At 36.2% G+C, this 22,920-nt stretch overlaps 1 protein-coding gene across 8 annotated transcripts in view; it reads left to right on the forward strand.

Annotated features, from left to right (window-relative positions):
• The window catches only part of LRCH1 (leucine rich repeats and calponin homology domain containing 1), a 140,328-nt gene that overhangs the window by 77,476 nt on the left and 39,932 nt on the right, over positions 1-22,920 (forward strand). For 6 of the 8 annotated variants that reach the window (XR_012997557.1, XR_012997558.1, XR_012997576.1 and 3 more), the window contains exons 4-14: positions 437-542; positions 1,051-1,187; positions 2,426-2,553; positions 4,566-4,650; positions 10,816-10,921; positions 11,972-12,084; positions 16,414-16,481; positions 17,561-17,647; positions 20,447-20,536; positions 20,647-20,683; positions 21,385-21,498. Coding sequence is in view for 4 of the 8 variants with exons in the window: in XM_076363766.1 (XP_076219881.1) it covers positions 437-542; positions 1,051-1,187; positions 2,426-2,553; positions 4,566-4,650; positions 10,816-10,921; positions 11,972-12,084; positions 16,414-16,481; positions 17,561-17,647; positions 20,447-20,536; positions 20,647-20,683; positions 21,385-21,498 (1,071 nt within the window). In the remaining 4 variants the exon portion in view is untranslated. The remainder of the gene's footprint in view (positions 1-436; positions 543-1,050; positions 1,188-2,425; positions 2,554-4,565; positions 4,651-10,815; positions 10,922-11,971; positions 12,085-16,413; positions 16,482-17,560; positions 17,648-20,446; positions 20,537-20,646; positions 20,684-21,384; positions 21,499-22,920) is intronic. The other 2 variants (XR_012997562.1, XM_076363777.1) reach the window with 1 other exon arrangement.

The following is a 22,920-nucleotide window of genomic DNA, read 5'->3' on the forward strand; positions in this document are numbered from 1 at the left end:
ATTTTGCTTAAATATTCCCTCCAGAAGAACAAGAACCTTTTTTAAAAAATCAGTTCCACTCACTAGCAGTTTTACATTTCATCCAAACATTTTTGGTTATATAATCATGGTACTGAGTTCTTCATACGAATAAAAGTTAAGAACAAAAAGGTAGAACATCTTAAGCAAATGGTTTTGAATGTTTCTATAGAAATTAAATTAACTTTCAACATTAACTTGTTCTCCAAATAAGAATTCGCTCTGGGTTTTAAGTCATGTAAACATTTTCTCATGTATCTAGTTTTGCAGTGTGAAGACAGGACACAGAAGGTTGCATGTTTTCAGGTTAATAAAATGTTACAATGGTAATAGCAAATTAGCTACAATTTCACATCTGTATTATTTAACATTTAGGAGCCAAAAGTTCATTATTTCTGTTATTACTATTTTGCTGTAGGATGTCAGCTGTAATGAAATCACAGCTTTGCCACAGCAGATAGGCCAGCTGAAATCTTTAAAAGAACTGAATGTCAGAAGAAATTACCTCGAAGTTTTACCCCAAGGTAAAAACAAACAAAAAACCCTAATACCTTTTTGGTAGCTCTTTTTATTAGCATGTTGAAAGTATTTTTTAATCATGTAAGTAAATATGATTAAAAACTAGTAATTACTTTGTGTTCAAATTTATTCCATTTCAGTTTGCAGAATATAACATTCAGTGGTACTTACTAAATGACAGCATGTGAGGGTTTTTTAATGAATTATCTTTATGATTCTAGGAATGTCTTAAGTTGCACAAGTACTTGCCTGCGAATGCAATATGGGAACTGTCAGCTGAGTTTCAGGGGAAAAAAGATATTTCAAAGTATTTCTTTTAAAATTTATTGTCCCTTGAATAACAAAACCACTCTTTTCATTTCCCGGTACAGAATGGAATAAATGTTGATCATATTCCTGCCTGAGTTTGTATTTTTCCTGAATGGAAAAGAAGGTTTATTAAAAAATATTTTATTATTTTATGGCAAAAATAAATACAGATATAACACCGTCTCTCTTTTTTGTTACTTTTAGAACTAGTACAGCTTCCCTTGGTAAAGTTCGACTTTTCCTGCAATAAAGTGCTTGTGATTCCAATTTGTTTTAGAAAGATGGTGCAGTTACAAGTATTACTGCTTGAGAACAATCCTTTGCAGTCTCCACCAGCACAAGTAAGTAACATCTATCATTTAAATTATGCCTTAATATTGGGCAATATTTGGATAACAGATTATAGCTTATAAAATGTCACCTACTGCAATTGCAGGCTTCTGAATGTCAGTCATCACAGACATTAGTTGCTGATGTATAAATAAGACACAGAAAGTATGCGATGTTCTGTATATGAGTCTGTGCACCACTTGAACCAACATGAGTCTAGAAGATTTCCATTCAGTTAGCTACCTGTTTATTTTTGTCATTCCTATCTGCATATGAAACTTAATGTTGGAATATGTATATAATTTTGAAAAAGAGAATTGAGAAACTTCCTGGATAAATTTTCTCTCTGTTAATAAGAACCCAGTTCTAGAAGGTTCTACAGTGATTTACTATTAACTTAGAAAATATGCAGATGGTCTAGAACGTAATCCATATGAAATTTATTTTACTTCATAGTGTAAGTTTATAGATTGTGATACACAAAAAAATCAAACTCCTGTTCTGAACTGTAGGCTCTGCTGAGAAATGATGATAATAAATGACCGGAACCTGTGCTTGCTGCTTAAGGACAACTTTGCTGTTGACTTACTGGACAGTAGATTCAAACTACATCTCTGAAAGCTACAATTGTTCTAGATCAACAGCTGTTGAAATACTTGAGAGTTTTTATTATATTGGAAAAATGCTTTTCATAACCAATGGTGATGCTGCTACTAAGCTCAAAAAATACAGAGCACGTTTCAGCAAGCACTTGAGCTAGAAGTGTGCAGTTAAAGAAAAAAGAATTCTAAAATGCAGGTGAAATGCATCATAAAGATGCTTAGACACTAGTAAAAACAATGTGACTAAGAATATAAAGGAAATGCTGATTACTTAAATGTCATTATTGACTAATTTTGGAAACTAATTATTCAATTTACGGTTAGTAATAGGCCATACGATATATTTTATTGTAATTCTTCTTGTGAATGAAAAGCTTATTTGGATTTTTTTAAAGTAGAATACATACTTTTCTTGTTTTTTGTCTTACTCTCTGAGGGTATTTAGACTAGTACACACAGATAATTGATTGGGTAGTTGAAGTAGTTCTTAGTAATTTTAAAAAAATGAATAAAATCCATTTTCCTTTACATGATATCTATTGTGACGATACGAGTTGATTTTCAGGGAGTTTTACACTAAGTGACATCTGGAATAAATTATTTCTTTAATTCTAGTTATAAACCTAACTTTTTTTCTTGTCTAACAGATTTGTACAAAGGGTAAGGTGCATATATTCAAATATCTGACTGTACAGGCCTGTCAGATTAAAACGGCAGATTCACTGTATCTTAATGCCATAGAACAACAGCATTTGCCACAACCCGTGGAAGAAAGGTATGTATGAAAATCTCACTTAGTTTTTTCATGTAACACACATGAACAAAGTGAAATAATATATTTATATCTTTAGCTTCCAGAGTTTCATTTGTTTAGATGCTATTTAGAGTGTGCTTTTTTGAACAGAGATTTGTTTTGCTTTAATATAGGGATTTCACTAGAATAAAATATAAGAGTTTAGAACAAAATATTTTTAACAATCAGTTCTGATTAAAGGTAGCAGCACATTAGGAAAATGCTTAGAAGTGAACCTTAGTTTACATCTAACCTCTTACTAGTAGACTGCTGGAATATATTGAAAATAATTGAGATGGTAGTATCATTAAGTGTTGGAACTTTCTTGTAAATCTATTAACACGTTAAATAAGTTTTAATTTCGTATGTTGTTTTGTGATTTATATGTTGTTATACATGGTCGCATAGTTGTTTTAAGCTTTTTTGTTCATCCAGAGGCTTATCCATCCAGCAAAGAGAACTGCATGAATCTTGAGACCCTTTTAAAGTGAAATGTGCTAATTTGTTAGCAAAATTAAAGATTTTGACTTTCATGTCTTGCATCAAACATCTAGGAAATGTCATCTTGTATGGTATTTTAAGGACAGGAACTAGATACGAAGCAGCTCCTTTTTATGAGAATCTCCATAGCTAATTGGAAACCAGTTTTTAGCCAGCTGTTTTTTTGCTAACATGGGAAGTATAATATAACCAATCAGAGGAAGTGCCATAATGCCTTATTTTTGGAGAGAAGTACTCAATAAAAAAAAAGTGTTGATGTAAATAAAAATGGAGATGTTGCTGCAAACACCCTGGGGAAAAAAAAAACCTGTTACGGAATCTCCCTGTCAGTCATCTAGATAAGGTTTCAAGCAAATCGTTTTCCTCCATGTATGTTTGGAAACACCTTTGTGGATTTCTATCATAAATGCCAAAGGTGGGAATAATCCAGGATGAAGAGTAAGTTTTCCATTTGGGAAACACCTACTGGTTTTCTGTTTTGTTCTTTTAGTATATAAGAAAATTGACAGGAATGTCATGTCCTGTATGACATTTTGGTCATATAGGATCATACAGGTTAGGGTAAGGGGATAGTACAGAGTAGGTACCAGTTGGTAACTAACAGCCTAATGCTCTATCACATAATAATTACCAGATTTTTATTTTAGAGAATAACTTCATACTTCTAAAGAAAAAGCATAACCTGGTTAGGATTTCCATATGCAGTTTCTTTCTACACAAAATCCTTAGTGTTTACTGATAAGAGATAATTTAAGATTAGGATTAATCATATACCTTATTCATGTGAACATTGATAAAATTATTTTTTAAATTGCTGTGTCAATCTGAATTCAGGATTACAGCTTTCAGGATTGCAAATGAGAGGATAATAAAGCATATTAAAAAAAAAAGTTAGGTGATGAGTGTATTGCATCTAATAGCGTACTTTAAAATGAGTAGAGGTCAGACTAGGTAATGAAACCAGAAGAGAGAGCAGTTGCCCTTATTATAGTCGTTTTCTTAAAAACCTAAATTTCAAAATCTATTTTAAAGCACCAAAAGAAGGTTTCTGTGTTAATAACTACTTCAAGCCGCAGGGAAATATCAGTTCATTTTTAATGCATCAATGGTTACAATTAAATCGGTTGACTCCAGTTTGAGTTCAACTAGTTTAGTTGCTTTTCCCATGGCTAAATGACTTCAGTTGGACTCCTGTGCTACTTAGCTAGTAACTGAGCGTTTTTCCCTAGTGTATAGACAAAAGCAAGCTTTATAGCAGATTATTTCTGTTGTTTTCGTTAATCATTAGGCTAACCAGCCATTCCATCTGATCTATTTTACTATTGCCAGACTGCACATGTGTAGTTTTTAATCATACTAGGTTATTGCACCCTCTACCATTAAGACTGGTTGGAATTTTGCTTTGTTTTAAGTGAAACCAGGACAGAATTCTAATGGTAAATGCTATGATAGCTTTTTATTGTGGTTTGGTTTTTTTTTTAATTCACATGTAGCATCGATGACATCTACCCAAGTAAAAAGGACTCAGATTCAGGTGTTGGTAGTGATAATGGCGATAAACGTTTGTCAGCAACAGAGGTAAGTTGCCTGAATTTTGTGTCCAGCTCCCCTTCCCTCCGTGCATATATTTTGACTATATTTTAGGTTGGGTAACAATATGAATATGTTTTTAGCCATCAAAGCTGTGCAACCACATCCTTGGCATGAATTTCTCGCTAAGCAATGGCTAAAACAAAGATAAAAGGGGACTGTTTTTTTGGGGTTGTTTTTGGGTTTTTTTGTCTGTACACTTTCTGGAGAGGGCTGTGAGATACTTGCTTACAAATGGTCAACAACCTACCAATAGTGACAATTCACTACAGTTTTCAGACAGTTTACATAATCTAGAGAATGAGGACCAAACCAGAATCCACATCTGCTCTTTCCAATGAAGGAAATGTCCTGACAGGTTACATTCCTGGCGGCTTCTCATTTCTCTTCTGACTGATGACTCTTTCCTGTTGGGAATTAACAGGAGTTCAGTGTGCCCAGTCCCGCTGTATTCTGTGGTGTCATAGTTATGGCAGTTTGCTGTAGTGTAGGAACTTCTGAAACTTTTCAGATCTTAATGCATTTACATGCTTGGGCAGTTAGGCAGTGCTGGAAATAAGCCGTCAGAATTCTTTCTGAACTAAGTTGTCTGACTGAACGAAGAAAATGGATGGCTTTCTGAGACTAGTGTTGTCCTAAGCGGTTACAGCTGACTTTCCTAGGCCTTTTTTCTGAGGCCCTGCTCAGCTGAACAGGACACTAAATCTAGCTGGAGTTTAACTGAATAAATAATGATAAATAAGTAAATAATTACAATATAAGTCAGGGATGATCTTTCTGAAATGTACAAATAATGGGACTTGTGGTCTGACCTAATGGGAAATTCAGGTCATAATAAAAGAATGGGCTTCTTGCTACTTAAAATAATTTTACACTGATTCTTTACTGTTTCTCTCCTCCTTTGAGGAAAAGAGATTCTATTGCTTTTGAAACAAAGATATAAAGAATCAAGCTTAGGTACTGAATTTGTAGTTACTAAAAAGCAAATTGAAAATGAATCCACTTACATGCTGATTGGTCTTTTAAATACAAAAGCACTTAAATAAAACCCACAGGGATTTCCAAGTATTTGGGCAAGTTTCTTGATAGATGGAAATGAAGCAGAATTATCATGATTTCTAGCCAGACTTCTAATGGTTTCCCTCTGGTTGTAAGAGTATGCAGTTTATTCAGAGACACTTACAAACTGTTTTGCCATTCTTACACCTCCTGAAGCTGAGTTAGCTTGTTAATGAAACTGTTGTTCCAGAATTTCGTCTTTAGCAATAAATAACACCTTTAGAAAATAGATCATCTTTACTGTATAGAATCATAGAATCATTAAGGTTGGAAGAGACCTCTAAGATCATCGAGTCCAACTGTCGACCCAACACCACCATGCCCACTAAACCATGTCCCTAAGTGCCGCATCTACACGTCTTTTAAATGCTTCCAGGGATGGGGACTCAACCACTTCCCTGGGCAGCCTGTCCCAATGTTTAACCACTCTTTCAGTAAAGAAATTTTTCCTCACGTCCAATCTAAACCTCCCCTGGCGCAACTTGAGGCCATTTCCTCTCGTCCTATCGCTTGTTACTTGGGGGAAGAGACCGACACCCACCTCGCTGTGAGAGCAATAAGGTCTCCCCTGAGCCTCCTTTTCTGCAGGCTAAACAACCCCAGTTCCCTCAGCCGCTCCTCATAAGACTTGTTCTCCAGACCCTTCACCAGCTTCGTTGCCCTTCTCTGGACACGCTTCAGCACCTCGACGTCCTTCTTGTAGTGAGGGGCCCAAAACTGAACACAGTATTCGAGGTGCGATCAAACTGTAATCAAAATGTAGCTATTGGGAAAAAAAAAAATTGCAAAAAATTGTTTTAAAGACAACCAACAGTGAACCAATACATTTTTATTAGCACAAAGGCTTTTTATATGAGAACTATTTACTCATTCCATCCCCGCCTGACTACTGCTCTACTATTAAGGAGAAAATAGATGCTGAGATCAGTAATCCCAAATGTATTTGGTAGTAAATTCACGACTCACTTTTCCTTCTGAGGTGACCTTTAATACCTGTGTTACACATGAGAATTGTGCAAGAAATATTAGCATGTTGGGAATACAGATTCATGTACATTGTTAATTGCAATCAGAAATCTACATACCAAACATTAGATAAACATTAAATGATCAATCATAAAGTGATCATTAAAACACATTTTTGGAGGGTTTTTAAAATATATCAGACATATAAAAACAAACTACAGTTTAGTCTGAAGGCTAGTGGCTGCTGAATTTCAGCTCTTACAGAAAATACTACAATGTCATTTTGCATTTGTGCGACTTAAAAACGGTAACTTAAATGAATCATTTGTTTGAATACTAATGCATTTTTTAGGAAGCTTGCTACTTAGCTTTGGGTCCATACACATAAGAGGAAGTACTCGATGAAATGAACAATTCACGTATTTCTGTCTGGCTTGTTGGTAGGGTCATTACACGGTCAATTCTTCAGAGCTATAGTCATCTTGGGCATTTCAAGTGAAAGATACAGTGTAGTGTTGCTGTAAAATTGGTTGCAGCAACTTGAAGGCAAATTCTGCTTTAAGGTAGTGCACTCATGTACCTCATCTTTTAGGAACAGTATAGCATTTTCATTCATTTTCCACCTCCCTTTGGCCTTATTTTTTCCTTAGTTAAAATTCATTAGAACAACAGGGTACTTGTTAAGATCCAGATGGTGTCCCTGCTTTATTTTACCCATAAGAGTGATGCATTAGTACCAGCAAGAATGTATATGAAGATTCTTTCAAAATGCATCATCTGAATTCAATGTTGGAATAATGTTAGGTATTTTTTATTTTTATGTCTATTGTCATCTTCTGTTGCCAGCTGAATAAAAATAAAACTGAACAAAGGAAGTGAGATACAGTGTTTCACCTGTGAAGGAGCAATACTTTTGTATTATTGCAAGCTGCTTTGGATAGTTTTTATTTCACAGTGTACTGGCAGGAAGCACCTGGAAAATCAATTGCAGAATTCTGTAGGCCCTGAAAGTGAGACATAGCCTGTTAAAGGAATGATTTTCTGTTTCCAAATTGAATGGCCCATGGCTTTTTTTAAACCAACACTCCAAAATATTTTCCTAAAAGCTGTGTGTGTTACTCTGCTGAGAAAAAAATCTTGCCTGTTTTAGTATTCAGACAAATGATAGTTGTGAAATTAACAAATCATGAATCTTTGAACTAGAATAACTAAATTTAGTGCTTAAATGTCACATGAGATACAACCTGAAAGAAAGAGAAAGAACTTCACTGTAACCTTGGTTGTCTGAATGAGTTTATATTGTGCATGTCTTTTTTTTTTTAAGCTGTTGGATTGTCATTGTTTCAGGTCTAAAAGAACTAATGAATTTTGGGCTTAGCATACTTGGAGTGTGGTTTGTTTATTTTCTGTTTGAGATACTAATTTGTTTCTGTTTAAACTAAAATAGATTTTAAAATTTAAAATCTATTTTTAAAATTGACAAATAGGAACAGTACTGCAGTGTTAGTTCACTTCATTATAAAGCTTCATCATTTTGATAAGGCTTTACCAAGTCCCTGAATATCCTTTTGAATTTTTTCTCAGCAGAAGAATACAGCCAGTGAATTCATAGAGTTAATAACATATGTTTTATTCATAAAGAAGCACATTTACAGTGGTCCACATTTACAGAATGTGTTCAGTCCAGGGTATTCTTGGCAAATAGGAATAATCACATGATAATCACGTGTATCTTTGATACAGTTTTTTAAGAGCAAAGCAGATTTGCTCCATTCCTTATCACAAACCTTAGATTCAGGATTAAAAAAAAATACTTTCTGCATGGAATATGAACAAATGGCATAATAGCAAGAATAGCATAATTCTACTGGAAGCTAGTGACTATGGAATTGAATAACTTGTTGTATGTAATAATCTCCCATTCCATTGCAGATCTTTTGTTATAATGGGCTGAACTGATAAACAGAGAAATACCATTTCCTTAAAAAATATATTCTTAAAGGATATGGCACAAACTACTATATATGTATTATAGCAGTTATAATTACAGAATACATGTATGGAATATGTACGCACAGAGTAGCGAGTTGCAGAAACACAGAGCATCTAAAGAATGAGCATCAGCAGTGCGTTGTTGGGAAATAGATTTGCAAAGCTCTGACAGAGTGTTCTAGTGGTAAGCTCTCTATCCTGAGGTAGAGCAAGAATAAAAACTTGGCCTCTTCTGGAAACTGTGTTTTTCATACAATCATGGAATCATTTAGGTTGGAAAGGACCTTTAAGATCAGCAAGTCCAACCGTAACCTAGCACTGCCAAGTCCACCATTAAGCCATGTCCCTAAGCTACATGTCTTTTAAATACCTCCAGGGATGGGGACTCCACCACTTCCCTGGGCAGCCTGTTCCAATGCTTGACAACCCTTTCAGTGAAGAAATTTTTCCTCATGTCCAATCCAAACCTCCCCTGGCGCAACTTGAGGCCATTTCCTCTCATCCTATCACTAGTTACTTGGGAGAAGAGACCGACACCCACCTCGCTACAACCTCCTTTCAGGGAGTTGTAGAGAGCCATAAGGTCTCCCCTGAGCCTCCTTTTCTCCAGGCTAAACAACCCTAGTTCCCTCAGCCGCTCCTCATAAGATTTGTTCTCCAGACCCCCTCACCAGCTTCATTGCCCTTCTCTGGACACGCTCCAGCACCTCGATGTCCTTCTTGTAGTGAGGGGCCCAAAACTGAACACAGTATTCGAGGTGTGGCCTCACCAGTGCCGAGTACAGGGGCATGACCACTTCCCTACTCCTGCTGGCCACACTATTTCTGATACAGGCCAGGATGCCATTGGCCTTCTTGGCCACCTGGGCACACTGCCGGCTCATGTTCAGCCAGCTGTCAACCAGCACCCCCAGGTCCTTTTCCGACAGGCAGCTTTCCAGCCACTCTTTCCCAAGCCTGTAGCACTGCATGGGGTTGTTGTGGCTGGACCCGGCACTTGGCCTTGTTGAATCTCATAGAGTTGGCCTCGGCCCATCGATGCAGCCTGTCCAGGTCCCTCTGCAGAGCCTTCCTACCCTCGAGCAGATCAACACTCCCGCTCAACTTGGGGTCGTCTGCAAACTTACTGAGGGTGCACTCGATCCCCTCGTCCAGATCATTGATAAAGATATTAAACAGAACTGGCCCCAAAACTGAGCCCTGGGGAACACCACCTGTGACTGGCCGCCAACTGGAGTTAACTCCATTCACCACCACTCTTTGGGCCTGGCCGTCCAGCCAGTTTTTTACCCAGTGAAGAGTATGCCCGTCCAAGCCATGAGCAGCCAGTTTCTCCAGGAGAATGCTGTGGGAAACTGTATGAAAGGCATACTAGTTTTTGCTGTAGTTCACCTCAGGGGAGAATGTGAGCAGGTCCCACTGTGAGCAGGTTGCTGCCAGTCCTACAGAACAGCATGGGAGAGAAGTGAAGGCTAGTGTGTCAGAGCTTCTTTGTGTAGCGACTATCTGTAAAGTCATAGACAGGATAAGCTTGTAGATAAAAGTAATGTGTTTTTGTGTACCAGCTAATACAGGTGAAAAAAATGGATAAGCTTTTAAGCCAATGAAGAAAAGCTAGTGTACTTGAGAGTTTATGCTTTTTTCAGCTCTACCAGTTAATCTAATAAAAGATATTGCCTCAGCCTACAAAGCTCATCTTGCTTTCTTTAGGCATTAAATTAACAAGCTGCATGGTAATGCAGGGGAGAAGAGTCTTGGAGGGAAAGAAAAAAGGACTGTGATATGAGGCTCTAGTTTTTCTACAGACTTTGATGGCTACAAGGAGCCCCTATTTTCAACTGTCCCAGGAAGGCATGCAGAGAGCAGCACAGTGCAATGGTGTCACTGCAAGGAGAGGACTAGCACAGTGAGGAAGATAGGAAAAGACAACAGATGAATTGTGCTGCTTGGCAAGCCTACTGTGAGGATGTATTCAGCATGACTACAGCTTCCTACAGCAGGATTTGGTCATGTTGGATGCTCTGGTATCCTCTCCCATATTAGTCTGCCGCTCTTTAGTGAGCACTCTTCTTAATATATACGTTTTTATCAGTTTTGGTTTGAGTTGAAACAAGTGTTTCTCTTATTTCTTCTTAGCCATCTGATGAAGATACTCTCAGCTTTAATGTTCCAATGTCGGACATCGTGGAAGAAGATCAGGTTGTAAAGGAAGATTCAGGTCACCATGCTAACTCAAGAAAAGGTTAGAATGTAAAAAAAGTGGAAGTTAAATACGGGGAAGTTCTGTCAATAATTATATGTGTAAGACTAAATTCAGTTTGCAAAAATCACAGCCCAACAAGCATCAATCTTGTACAAAAGCAGAGTCCATTTCTGTAGTTGGACTTAATGCATATATAAAGCTTTATTATTCAAAGTCAGCATTTCTCCTGGAAAGAAATAAATCTCTTCAGATTTTGAGAGAAGGTTTAATTTTATCTAAATTTTATTAAAGTAACTTACATTTTTCTAAATTATATCTACATACTGATAAACAATGTTTCTCCAAGGTCTGCACATACTAATGATAAATGGCAGGATGAACTCAGTGAGTTGCATATGGAAACCACGTAAATAGAAGATCAGCCTTTCCCCAGTGTTACATACTAGATTAAATGAACTTCACTTGAGATACTCATCAGAATTCGGTAGAATACTAAGTGAGATAGTAAATACATTACATCCTACCTACAGTGTTTATTGGCACACTGGAGAGGGTAAGTTATAGGATCAGACCACTTCAAGCAGAGGCGAAAATTATTACTGCCTCATATCCCTGGAAGTAGTATATGTAAGCAAGAGATTGGCATAGGCTCTGAATCATTTGGTTTGAGTTCTGCTGAGAGTTTGAGTGTTTGTTATAGTATAACTCTGAAGTTGCATTAAACTGCAAGTCACTGGCTGAGACATCTGAATGTCCTAAAATACTCTCTAGTTGTCCAGCTGTGTTCTTGTAGTGGTACTGGCAAGACATATTTGGTGTAGTTCAAAACTGACTCCATCAATGCCTGTTGTGGTGCTTCTGATCTACAACTGTATGAGCCCAAGGTATTGATTTATTACAACTTTGAAATTAATTGGCATCACTCCTTAGAATGCAAAAATTTTAACTTGCTTGAGGTTTTTAATATGCTTTGAATTTAAACTTTGCTTCTTTTTGAGCTCCATAATTTAATACACTTAAATTGTGTTGCGTAACAAATGTTGAGCTGAACCAGAAATCATTCTTCTGTCTTTTTTTTATTGTTATTAGTGGGATTCCATCAGGGATCTTCTCACTTGATTGTCAGTGATAAGTCAAGAGAAACAGGAAACCAGTGTGATGAATCGGATACCCTTACTACTGAATTTATGAGTTACATTAAGGCAAGTTTGTGACAATTTTAAATGGGGGGAAATATCTTCACTACTTTCATAAGTATGGAGCAAGTAGGAATGACAAACTGCAGACATTTTAATGAATAAAAGACCGCAATTAATATTCATTGTCATAAAAAATACAAAAGGCAAAAATAAACAGGTAGGTTTAAAGTTATTATAATTAATCTAGGAGGTCAATTTACCCATATCTCTTTTTCTAGTATATGTGCGAGTTATCCTGTAACTATGTTTAAGGCTTTAAGAAAAAGTGGCAGATATGTTTGCTACTATTTGCTTTATATTTTTAATTGAGCAATTTTTGCATTTGCTACATTAGTAAAATGCAAGAAGACTTTCAGAGTTAGCTGTGGTGGTTAAAGTTACGAAATAATGTTACGGTATTAAAATATATTTTCTTAAATGTTTTAAAATTATAGTAGAAATTGAGAGATCTTTAAAGACAAATTATATTAAATCTAAAATAAAATGTATTATTCTAGGAACCTACCTCTTACAAGATTTGGCAACTTCCTTTCTTGATGGATTTTGGGAGTATACACTGACTCTATTATGAACTTTGTAGATGCTATAGGTGATAGGAAAGTGCATTGAATAATTTGAATAATTGTGTGTGTAATTGTGAGTATAACAAAACGTGTGTGTATATAATGAAGTATGTAAGAAAACATAGGTTATCCACAATAAGAAACTTGGAGATAGTACCCATCAGTCTTTTTTGTATGTATGTTCATTACTGAACACTGGTGCTCTGGATTGCTGGTTACACGTCATAGGTAGTTGTTTAATCCGTTTGAAAGTATTACTCTTGTCTTTCTGTCATGGTTAACGAGTACTTGCTTATCAGTCATGTGGCATCTTCCTGGCACATGGCTTCTTGTCAGGGAACTACCAAATGTGCTTTCTTTTTGAACTGTTTTTCATAGAATCATAGAAACATTAAGGTTGGAAAAGACCTCTAAGACCATCGAGTCCAACTGTCGACCCAACACCACCATGTCCACTAAACCATGTCCCTAAGTGCCTCATCTACTTGTCTTTTAAATACTTCCAGGGATGGGGACTCAACCACTTCCCTGGGCAGCCTGTTCCAATGTTTAACCACTCTTTCAGTAAAGAAATTTTTCCTCACGTCCAATCTAAACCTCCCCTGGCGCAACTTGAGGCCATTTCCTCTCGTCCTATCACTTATTACTTGGGGGAAGAGACCGACACCCACCTTGCTACAACCTCCTTTCAGGGAGTTGTAGAGCACAATAAGGTCTCCCCTCAGCCTCCTTTTCTCCAGGCTAAACAACCCCAGTTCCCTCAGCCGCTCCTCATAAGACTTGTGCTCTAGACCCTTCACCAGCCTCGTTGCCCTTCTCTGGACACGCTCTAACACCTCGACGTCCTTCTTGTAGTGAGGGGCCCAAAACTGAACACAGTATTCGAGGTGCGGCCTCACCAGTGCATTTTCATAATGAATGACCTCTTAGAAATTGTTCTGTTGTGCCTTTTTGTCTGTTTTAAGTTGTATTTTCCCCATTCGTATTGTCATTTACTCATTTTTTTCTATTTGTGGCATTAGGTTTAGTGGAACATGTCTAGACATATGTGTCTGAGAAAGCTGCAACAGAATCCATAGAAATGCGTTATGAATCATTAGTGATTGCTGTTGTGTGGTAACTCATGAAATTCACTTGCTTTATTATATAGCAAGAACTGCCTGATGAATTTTAATTAAATGTAGTTAGGTAGACTGAGGAGTTTTTGAAAGGTTCTAGAGAAATTTTGAGCAAGTGTTTTGGTTTTTTTTTCTGTGAAAATTTATTTGCTGGATACTTTTGCTAGATCCTTTGTAATGCAAAGATATTTGAGAAATAGTAGTATTTTGTAGCATTCCTGTGGATGTGATGGCTCCTCTTGATTTGTAGGCCAGAAGGGGTTATCTAGTATGGGTATTTTTAGACTAATTTTCTCCTTCTGTGGAGATTCTTAAGGGGTGCAAAGAGGCATTGTATCACTTCCATCTTTCATTGCTTATAGGAAAAAATGTGCTGGGAAGTAATAGTGGAAAGAGAAAGGATGTGGCCTTCCAGCTTCTTGGAAGCAGACTTCTGGTTCTGCAAAAGATCTCTTTATTCGAGCAACCTTTTTTTTTTTTTCCCCTCCTAGCAACAAAACTCTTGCAGATCTTCTTTGGCTAGTTGCAGAGTCTCTGAGGTGGCAGCCACAGAGGACTAGCATTTAAAAACAAAGGAAAAAAAAAAAACCAAACCTTTTCCCTTTCATAGTTACTGAAGACATGTAGTTATCGGAAGACTTTATTTACATAGTAAATACATGTTGCTTATTATTTTTTGTTATTTACAAATACAAATGTGAATTCAGTAGTGTTTAAAATGGCAATAGTGTATTGTCTATAACTTCATTGATTATTGGGAAGAGTTATTTATAGTTGCTGGATGTTTAGGACACTGGGTTATCTTATATTGGCTTGTTCTTTTGTGACTTTTACACTAAAAACTTCTTATTTTTAGATAGTTAAAATGTTAACAAATTATCGTAGGTTTCCTGCATAGAAATTTTCAGGAAGTGCGCACATTTGAGGTGAATGAACTAGGTAAAAGGGGATAGAATACTTTCATTCTCCTCTGACAAAGGGATACACGCATCTGAAGCTGACTGTACATTATATTATATATATATACACACACTTTGTATTTCCTTTCCTTGTTCTTCTCACTTCATTATCTTGATTTTCAGTAGTGTACCATTTGAAGACTATTCCCTTGGGAATGTTATCTCTCATAATAAGATAATATTATCTGAAATAATGTGTTGCAGACACTGGTTCAGTAAAATATAAGTTACTGTATTGAATTTCAGTATAAGAATATTGCCAGAGTGAGCAGTTTAATTTCTTTTAATTTTTATATGTCCTTAACGTTATGGCAGTTGAGATCAGCAGTTGGTGACTTGAACAGGTAGTACATCCATTTTATTCTGAGGATTTTGAACTCGGGGCATTTTCCTTCTTGTGCAGATTTCTGAATCTGTTATGTTCTTTGGTTTATATTTAGTCATGCGCTAGAATGCCTTTTGGGACAGTGGGGGTGGTCTTCTAAAATTGAAATTCTGGTTAACCAAACCATACATAAAATCAGTACAACTTGCAGTGCAAAAAAGGAGCTTAGGCTTTGAGGATTTTGCAATTTTTCAAATGTTAGTCCTAATTTATATGCCTTTGTTTATCTTTCTATATAATTACGCCCAGAGACTGAGGATCACCTTCTAGAATAAGTGCTGCATTTTTGTCATCTTATGATATATGCCCTTCATATGGGAAAAATCATGTACTTCATTCCTGTAAGGAGAAGAAAAAGAAAAAAGAATGGCTTTATTCATTCTTCTGGGGAATGGGCCATCTTTGGGGAATGTTAGAGAAGCTGGTACGCTCTTCAGTGACACATCTGGCAGAGTTGGATAGCATTTATTGGTACAGAGTGATGTGACTGATGTGCCAAACACATGACACAAAAGAGGATAAGCCTCTCTGTTTTCTGCTCTTAATTCTCTACTAGTACAAATGCATATCCATTCAGAGAGCTTCTGTCTTTACTGGCAGCTGAACTACTTCAGTGTTCCTGCCTATCTGAGATGAAAGAGAAAATAAAATTGCAAAGCACCAAATGAAAGCATAAAAGAGAGAGTCACGTTTCTAATAAGTAGCACTTCATAGTTATAAGTAGGACAGTGGGGGCTCTAATTTATGCCTACGTTGAACCCAAAATAACTGGCTGACTGATACGAATTGTTGCATGCAGTTTTTGTTTTTTTTTTTTTAAATTATTCATGGTTGTTAAAATTGTCAAGTAGGAGTCCTGTTAACAATTATGGATGAAGTACATAATTGCTACTGTTTGCATATTTGGAATTTCCTTGCTCTGTAAACAAATCTGGCTGTGGGAGGAGAGCAAGTAAGAGGAGAGTTAGGGTCGTGCTTTAACTGAAGCATTGTTTTCATACACCAGAAAGGCACAAATGAAATCTGGGACATAGAATAAAGAATTCTCATGCTGCTTGACTTTCTTTTTACAGTTAAAGGAGGGTAAGTGCTGTTGACCTCAATAAAATCTGAACAGTGAATAGAAGATCTTGTAATCAGTATCTTAAAAGGGGGTAGAGTGAGGAGTGGAGCAGAAGTGTTGGATTGCTTCAACTAGCCACCCTAAACTGTTACATAAATTAGGTCAGTGCCGAGTCTGAAAGCAAAATTTATCTGCCTACTTAATCGCAAAGTTCAGTTCTCAGTATCACTTTGTCTGCTTACAGAGCAGAGCAGCAGAGTGTGATGAATTATTGAGAATAGAAGAGGACACACAGTGGCAAACAGACGGAATGTAAGTATTTTTTATGTATCTATAAGTAATTAGCTGTGTCATTTAATTAGATTGACCAGAACTGGCATTTCCTTATCAGTTAATAATTTTGTAGACTTGGAGGCATAACAGAAGCATAGCCTTGCACTTCGTGTATGCTCAATGTTTTACACGTTATTGCCTAATAGAGTGGATGTTATATTACAACTAATTAATTGGTATGCACCAATAATGCTGTAATATTTTTTACCTATGTAGAATGCAAGTTTTTTAACTAGGTATTTTGATATTTAGTCTGTTAATGGCATTGGTAAAAAGGGATTTTATCAAATCGTGTAAGATCTAAATTTAATGTACGTTTTTAAAAATGTAATTTAATTGGAAAAATTCCCTCAGTCTTTTTTCTTCTTTTGTCATAATTTTAACCCTGAAACAATCATTAATTCATAGACATTAATTCAAGAGCAGAGCAAGTGAACATCAGTTGCTGAGAAGAGTGCGTAAGAAAAGGGAATTTAGCATGACAGTGTACTGTGAAGTTGTAACTAAGCAGAACAGTGGAGTCCTATATGATTTAAAAATAAAAATTGAAGGAAGGGAAGAATAAGTACTTTCTGAAAGAGCCTTAATGGCAGAACTAACAGGTGATTGTGTTTCTAAACCCCAAAAAGAATTACAAATGTTGAAAAGCAAAAGAAAGCATGCTGGACCATTAAAAAAATCCTTGTATTTAGTACTTATGTTAAAACAATATATGTGATGAGCGCAGTTAATAAGAGTCAACTATTGGTAAATAAATTTTGAATTTTAGAAGTCAGTCTGTTTTATTGAAATGCTAAAAGTTTTAGTTCATCACATTTGTTCATGTATGTATGTATTGGGTTGGGGGGCTTTGTTAAGGACAAAGTGCTGGAGTATTTTTTCAGAAGAAACTCTTTCCCTAAATTCAGGACATACTAGTGTGCACAGAGGCTGGGTTTTTTTCCCCTCTGTAGTTATTTGCATGCCAGTTGGAAGATACAGCTCACAAACTGAAATTCAGACTACTCTTGGTAATTGCTGTGGTACCTCTTTTTGAATGTTTTTTTTTTCTGTTGTAGAATAAATTTATCAGAAGAACAAACTATTGATATAGCGATGATAGAACAACTAAGAGAAGCAGTAGATTTATTACAAGATCCCAACAGGTATGCTTACAATAGCTGGTGTCTTAATGTAATGTATTTAAAATTTTTGTGAATGGCTTTGGAGGAGTTCTTTAACTGATAATTGAAAGTTTTCTGGAGTTACAAGGTGCTTTGTTAGCATACTGATGTTTCTCAGGAGGTGCTTAGATAGTTAAGAAGGAAACTTGCATTCTCTCTCGGAGTATCTAGTCAAGATTCCCAGTAAATTAAGAAGGATTTCAGGTTTAAAAGAAACCTAAATTTAGAGGTGGAGACACCTCTTAACCATTCATCTCGTGTACACTACTGTGATTTTTTGAAGTTTTGTCTAGGATAGTCACATTTCTTCTAGGGACTATAAACTCTCCTCTACTTACTAATGCTTGGTGTATTTTGTGAGGATTGGAGAAGGTCTTCTGGCCCAGCTTCATCCCACCTCAATGGAGCACATAAAGGAGACCTGAATTAGTGGTGGAGTTTCTGTAGTCTCCCTCTGAAATCAAAAAGAGGAAGAGGCAGCTAGAGAAAGTTATTTAGATATCCCCTGACTACAGAAGGCAATGTTTTATAATTTAGGTGCCTGTTTTAAGTGGCTAAAGTCAGGTGGAATGACTCTGGATCTGTGAATAAACGAAGGAGTAAGTTATTTAAAAGAAAATAAATGCTTGTCCTGCTGAAAAGGACTGACAAGAGTGGTGTAGGTAGTTCTGTCCAGATGCTTGCTATTGCTTTTCTTTGGGTAACCACCTTCAGAAATTAAGTTCATTTCAAAACTAGGTAACTCATTTTTCTTCATTACTTCTATGAGGTAGCTGGTTTAGAGCTTAATTTCTCTGAAGACTAGAAACCTCCTTGTCACTTCCAGCCTAAAGTATCCTTGTTTCTCCTTCCTCCCTTGGCCAGTTCACCGTAGCTGTTTGTTCTTGCGACTACACTGTTCTTTAGTTTAAATGCCTATTTTGGTACCGCGTTTTCACCTAGCAGACCTTTGTACTTTTTAGGACAGAAATTCACTCCTGTTAGTATTTCTAGAGAGACAATTATCTGGCTTTATTTTGAATCATATAAAGAATACTTGAATTCTTGAATTATATACTAAATACTTGAATCACAAGTATTTTTACTTAATAAAAAGTCATACAACTTAGGAAAGCTTTTTAGTTCCTGTGGTTTCTGTGAGATAGTATGCCATTGCTTCTGCACCTCATATGAGGCTTATTACTTTGTGGGAGAAGTGTTGCAATTAAAGGAAAAAGTCTGGTTTGGAAAAAAGCAACATTAAAAAAATTTCAGTTGTTAGACTTAAATTTTGTCATTTTGGTTTTTGTCAAATATTGCCCCAATATCTCCTACATATTTAGTTTTTCGTATTAAATTAAAAAGGGCAATAAAATACAGAAAATTAGACTGTTTCTCCATGCATATTCAGATGTGCTTTCATTAGTCACACTACGGTAAATTTGAAATGCGGCTTTTAAAAATGGCTAATCATGTCATGCATGTCTGTATTTTTCTACTGTTTTTTTACATAGTGTTGTTTGTTTTTTTCTTTTTGCGGCTGCACTTTCTAACCTTAAAATATGAGTATTTATTTTTAATTTACTGACCACTATATAAGCTTTTCAATGTATGTCCTCTGTATGTTAACATACAGACTTACCCAGCAAGATACACCCAGCTGCTTAATACTTGCCAAATCACACTGTAGACTTTCAGTCCTCTGGGCCATGGGTTCCTCATCATTGCTTTTATAATTACTGGATTACATGGCAGTTTGTTATATATTTGCATTATATAAAGCAGTGTGAGGAAAATCTTGTTTTTCATACTGAATAGTTTTTGTCTTTATCCAGATCCACAAAGGAATTTTTAAATGCTTCCATTGCTCCTTAGTTTAAGATGCACAAAAGCCTTCATGTGCTTTTAACTTAAACCTAGAGCATGTCAAAAATTATAACTTTCCCCAAAGAGGTTTCCTTCGTGCCTCAGTAAAACTCTGACCACCTAGTCAGGATAACCTAGTTGAAATAACTAGCTCCAGCCAGAATTATCCTTATCTCACACTGAAGACCATTTAGGAGTTAGAAAGAGAAACCACTGTAGGGGCTGAAACAGTAGGAGATGCTGACATGCCTAACATGCACTGACTAGAGTTCAGTGTAGAGCATATAAATTGGAGCTATTTCCGCTAATGGATATGACTACTAAACTTGTAAAACGCTTGTCCAGTTACTGTTGTCCTAGCGTTTTGCAGTTTCAAATCTGCATACCCTGCGTGCACATAAGCAGCATTTCAGTTCTGGAAAGGAAAAAGATTTCAGACTCAATCTTTTTCAGTATTTTCAGATGTTTGTTTCAGATTCCTATATCCCCTTTCCTATATTCACTGCTTTCTTTCAGATCTTTGTCTGTTGTGAATTTACTGTTGCGCTGCTTTATTTTCATTCACTGTAAATTGAACTTGAATGTCTAACCAGGGCTGTGGCTTCTTGAACACAGGGTGCTGGAAGTTGGATATAGAAATCTACCGTCTTCTAGATAACGGCATGGTTGTTGGTAGTAAGCAGGTCCTTTTGTTTTGATACAAGCCATTGCTCAGGGTGACATTTTGCAGAGGAAAGCATTAACGTTGCTTTGACTGAACTGGTGATAGTGAAGCATCAGGAGGCATTTCAAAAAGTTGTTGAGAGATAACACTGAGCAGGTTAGAACCATGACTATAGAAGTATTTCATATTTCCATTTGTTTGAAATTAAATACTGAACTGAATGGTTACCAAAGCTATACCCCAGTGCAATGTTTTTATTTCAAACCTTGCAGATTAAGCATGGATATTTCAGAGAGCAGTGGTGTGAATCTGTATCCCATGGAACCAGCAACAGCTTTAGAATTTCAGGAGTCTACAGTAAAGTGTGTTTATCTACCTTTTTTAGAAAAAAATAATGCATTTGTTAGATTCATCATATTCAAGTTTCTACACAATGAATTACATATTTGCATTTGTTTATCTTTATACATAGTGGTCAAATGCAGATGGAGATGTCTTCCCTTGGTCAGGTATGTTAATGAGTGTATTATTACAAAATATTTTGGGGAGGAAACAGGGAATGAGCCAACAATTTCATCAGTTATTAATCTAGGGAAGGGAAGTAAGGAAGGGGAAAAAATAGTAGGTTGGAGGACAAAACTAATTCTTCTTTAACATTTTTATGGAATTGTTTTTATTTTTTCATATGTGTATATATAAAATTTTTCTGGGTTTATCAGTTACTTTTACATCTTAGGTTTTTTTTTTCCCCATGTGCGGCTTTCATGTATGCCGGTTCATAGCTCAGCTATGCATACTCATCTGCCATCCCACCCCCCATCTCCCCGTTCTGGTGTAGAAAAACAGTACATTCATTAAGGATAACACAAAAATATTCTGTAAACTGAAAATTAATGTTTTCCCAGAGCACTGTCACTATAGTTACAGAGAGTATATAAAGTATGATTTGGAGTTTTACAGTGTGATACGTGCTGCTTATTATTTGATCTGTATCCTGACTGGTGAACTGGTATTCTTTATGACATACTTTGTTTAGATTTACATTATCTACCTGTTAGCACTGAAACTGCAAGTATATAGTATCTGCTTACTTCTTTGTTTGCTTTTCATCACAGTATTTGTAAGAAATACTTCTGAGGTAATGTTATGCAAAAAAAGATAGAGTTCTATTTTCAGTGATACACAGTCTAAAGAGTTATTTATCTTGCAGAGAGAAAATGCTGAAGAGGAACTAGAATTTCAGAGAAGGAGGGAGTTGATGATGGAGAAAGCAAAGCCTGAAGTGAGAACTTGTGAACAGGGTGAAAAATGGTCATTGAGTCAGGTATGGAGGTGTCTGGATGCAGTAAGTGTGGAAACATTTGGAATGGATCATTGCATTCTGTCAATTTGTGTGTGGAGATAATAGTGGGTTTAGGCCCATTGGGTGGGGTTTTTGTGGAGGGTTTTTTTGGGGGTTTGGGTTTTTTTTTTTTTTTTGCACCTTAGCATGAATCTCAAGGTTTGGCTGTAAATGGGAAGTTGATTAAGACCTATCTCTCAGGAAAAAACTGATATAACGAAATTCATAAAAGTCTTTTCTTCCAATAAACACTATAGTAGTTGCAGTGGTTGCATTCCCCTGGAAAAAATAAGTCACCTCAAAGATAGATCTTCAATAAAATGAAACACCTGATTCCTCTTCCCCCTCACCCCAAATACTCTTGTAGTTATACAAGCTGCTAAGTTTTTGTTAACAGCAGTATTTTTAATGTGTTTAATATTACAAACAGACTGTACATAGGTTGAGATGATAGTTTTAAAGTTTCAAAAATATTTTAAGTTTTGTGTACATTGCAACAATCCAGAAATGAAGAACTATGAAAAAATCTAGTTTAAATATTCGGTGCATATGTTATTACTTAGAACTTGTTTGTATAGGGATTTTTGTGACTGCTCTTGCAAGAAGATTCAGAGAAAAAAATTATGTAATGTTCTGTCTATATTGGTAGTACCTTAATGTGGTCTATCTTATTCAGACATAGATTGAATCTGGTTTAGCTTGATGCTTTTCAAATATTCTTATGTATAATCATCATTACTGTCAAATATTCCTATGATATCCTTGTGACTTTGTTAGTCTTAATTTTGTCTTTGTTTTTTCTTTAAAATATCAAATTCAAAAAAATTGAGCTGGTTCATCTCTTCCGTTATATTATTCTACGTTGGGGTTACCACACTTTATTTGGAACAGTTCTTACTACATTGCTGAGATTAACAGATAAGGCTAATTCAGTGTCAAAATGTGTGTGGTCTCTGTATTTTGATGAACTGTTTTACAAGGATGCTGCTGATCCATGTTTAAGAACCTTTTAAAAAGAAGAAATAAATCTTCCTAAACAGTTGTAAAGGGCCTGACCTAGACTGTTATGCAGGTGAAAGCACTAGGCGCGTTCCATGAAATGGAAACACACCTTGCAAGAGCAAGTTTTTAATCATTCTACATTCTGTGTAGTACAGTAAGCACTTGTGTTACCACTTGTGTTACTAAATTAATTCAATTTTGCATAAATTCAAAATTCTGACTAGTAACCTGCATGCTGTGAGAGAGATTAGACCTGCAACATAGGCAAAACTAGCAGGTCTGTCACAAGAACATAGTCCCTGAGCACAGGAGTGCTCAAGCGTGTGAGTCCCCAGGTAGAACTGGCTGGGATCAGATGAGTAAGATTTCTTTCTGTTTATCCTAGGTAATACAGTGGTTGAG

Source organism: Aptenodytes patagonicus, chromosome 1 (assembly GCF_965638725.1).
Source record: "Aptenodytes patagonicus chromosome 1, bAptPat1.pri.cur, whole genome shotgun sequence".
NCBI classification, from domain to species: Eukaryota; Metazoa; Chordata; class Aves; order Sphenisciformes; family Spheniscidae; genus Aptenodytes; species Aptenodytes patagonicus.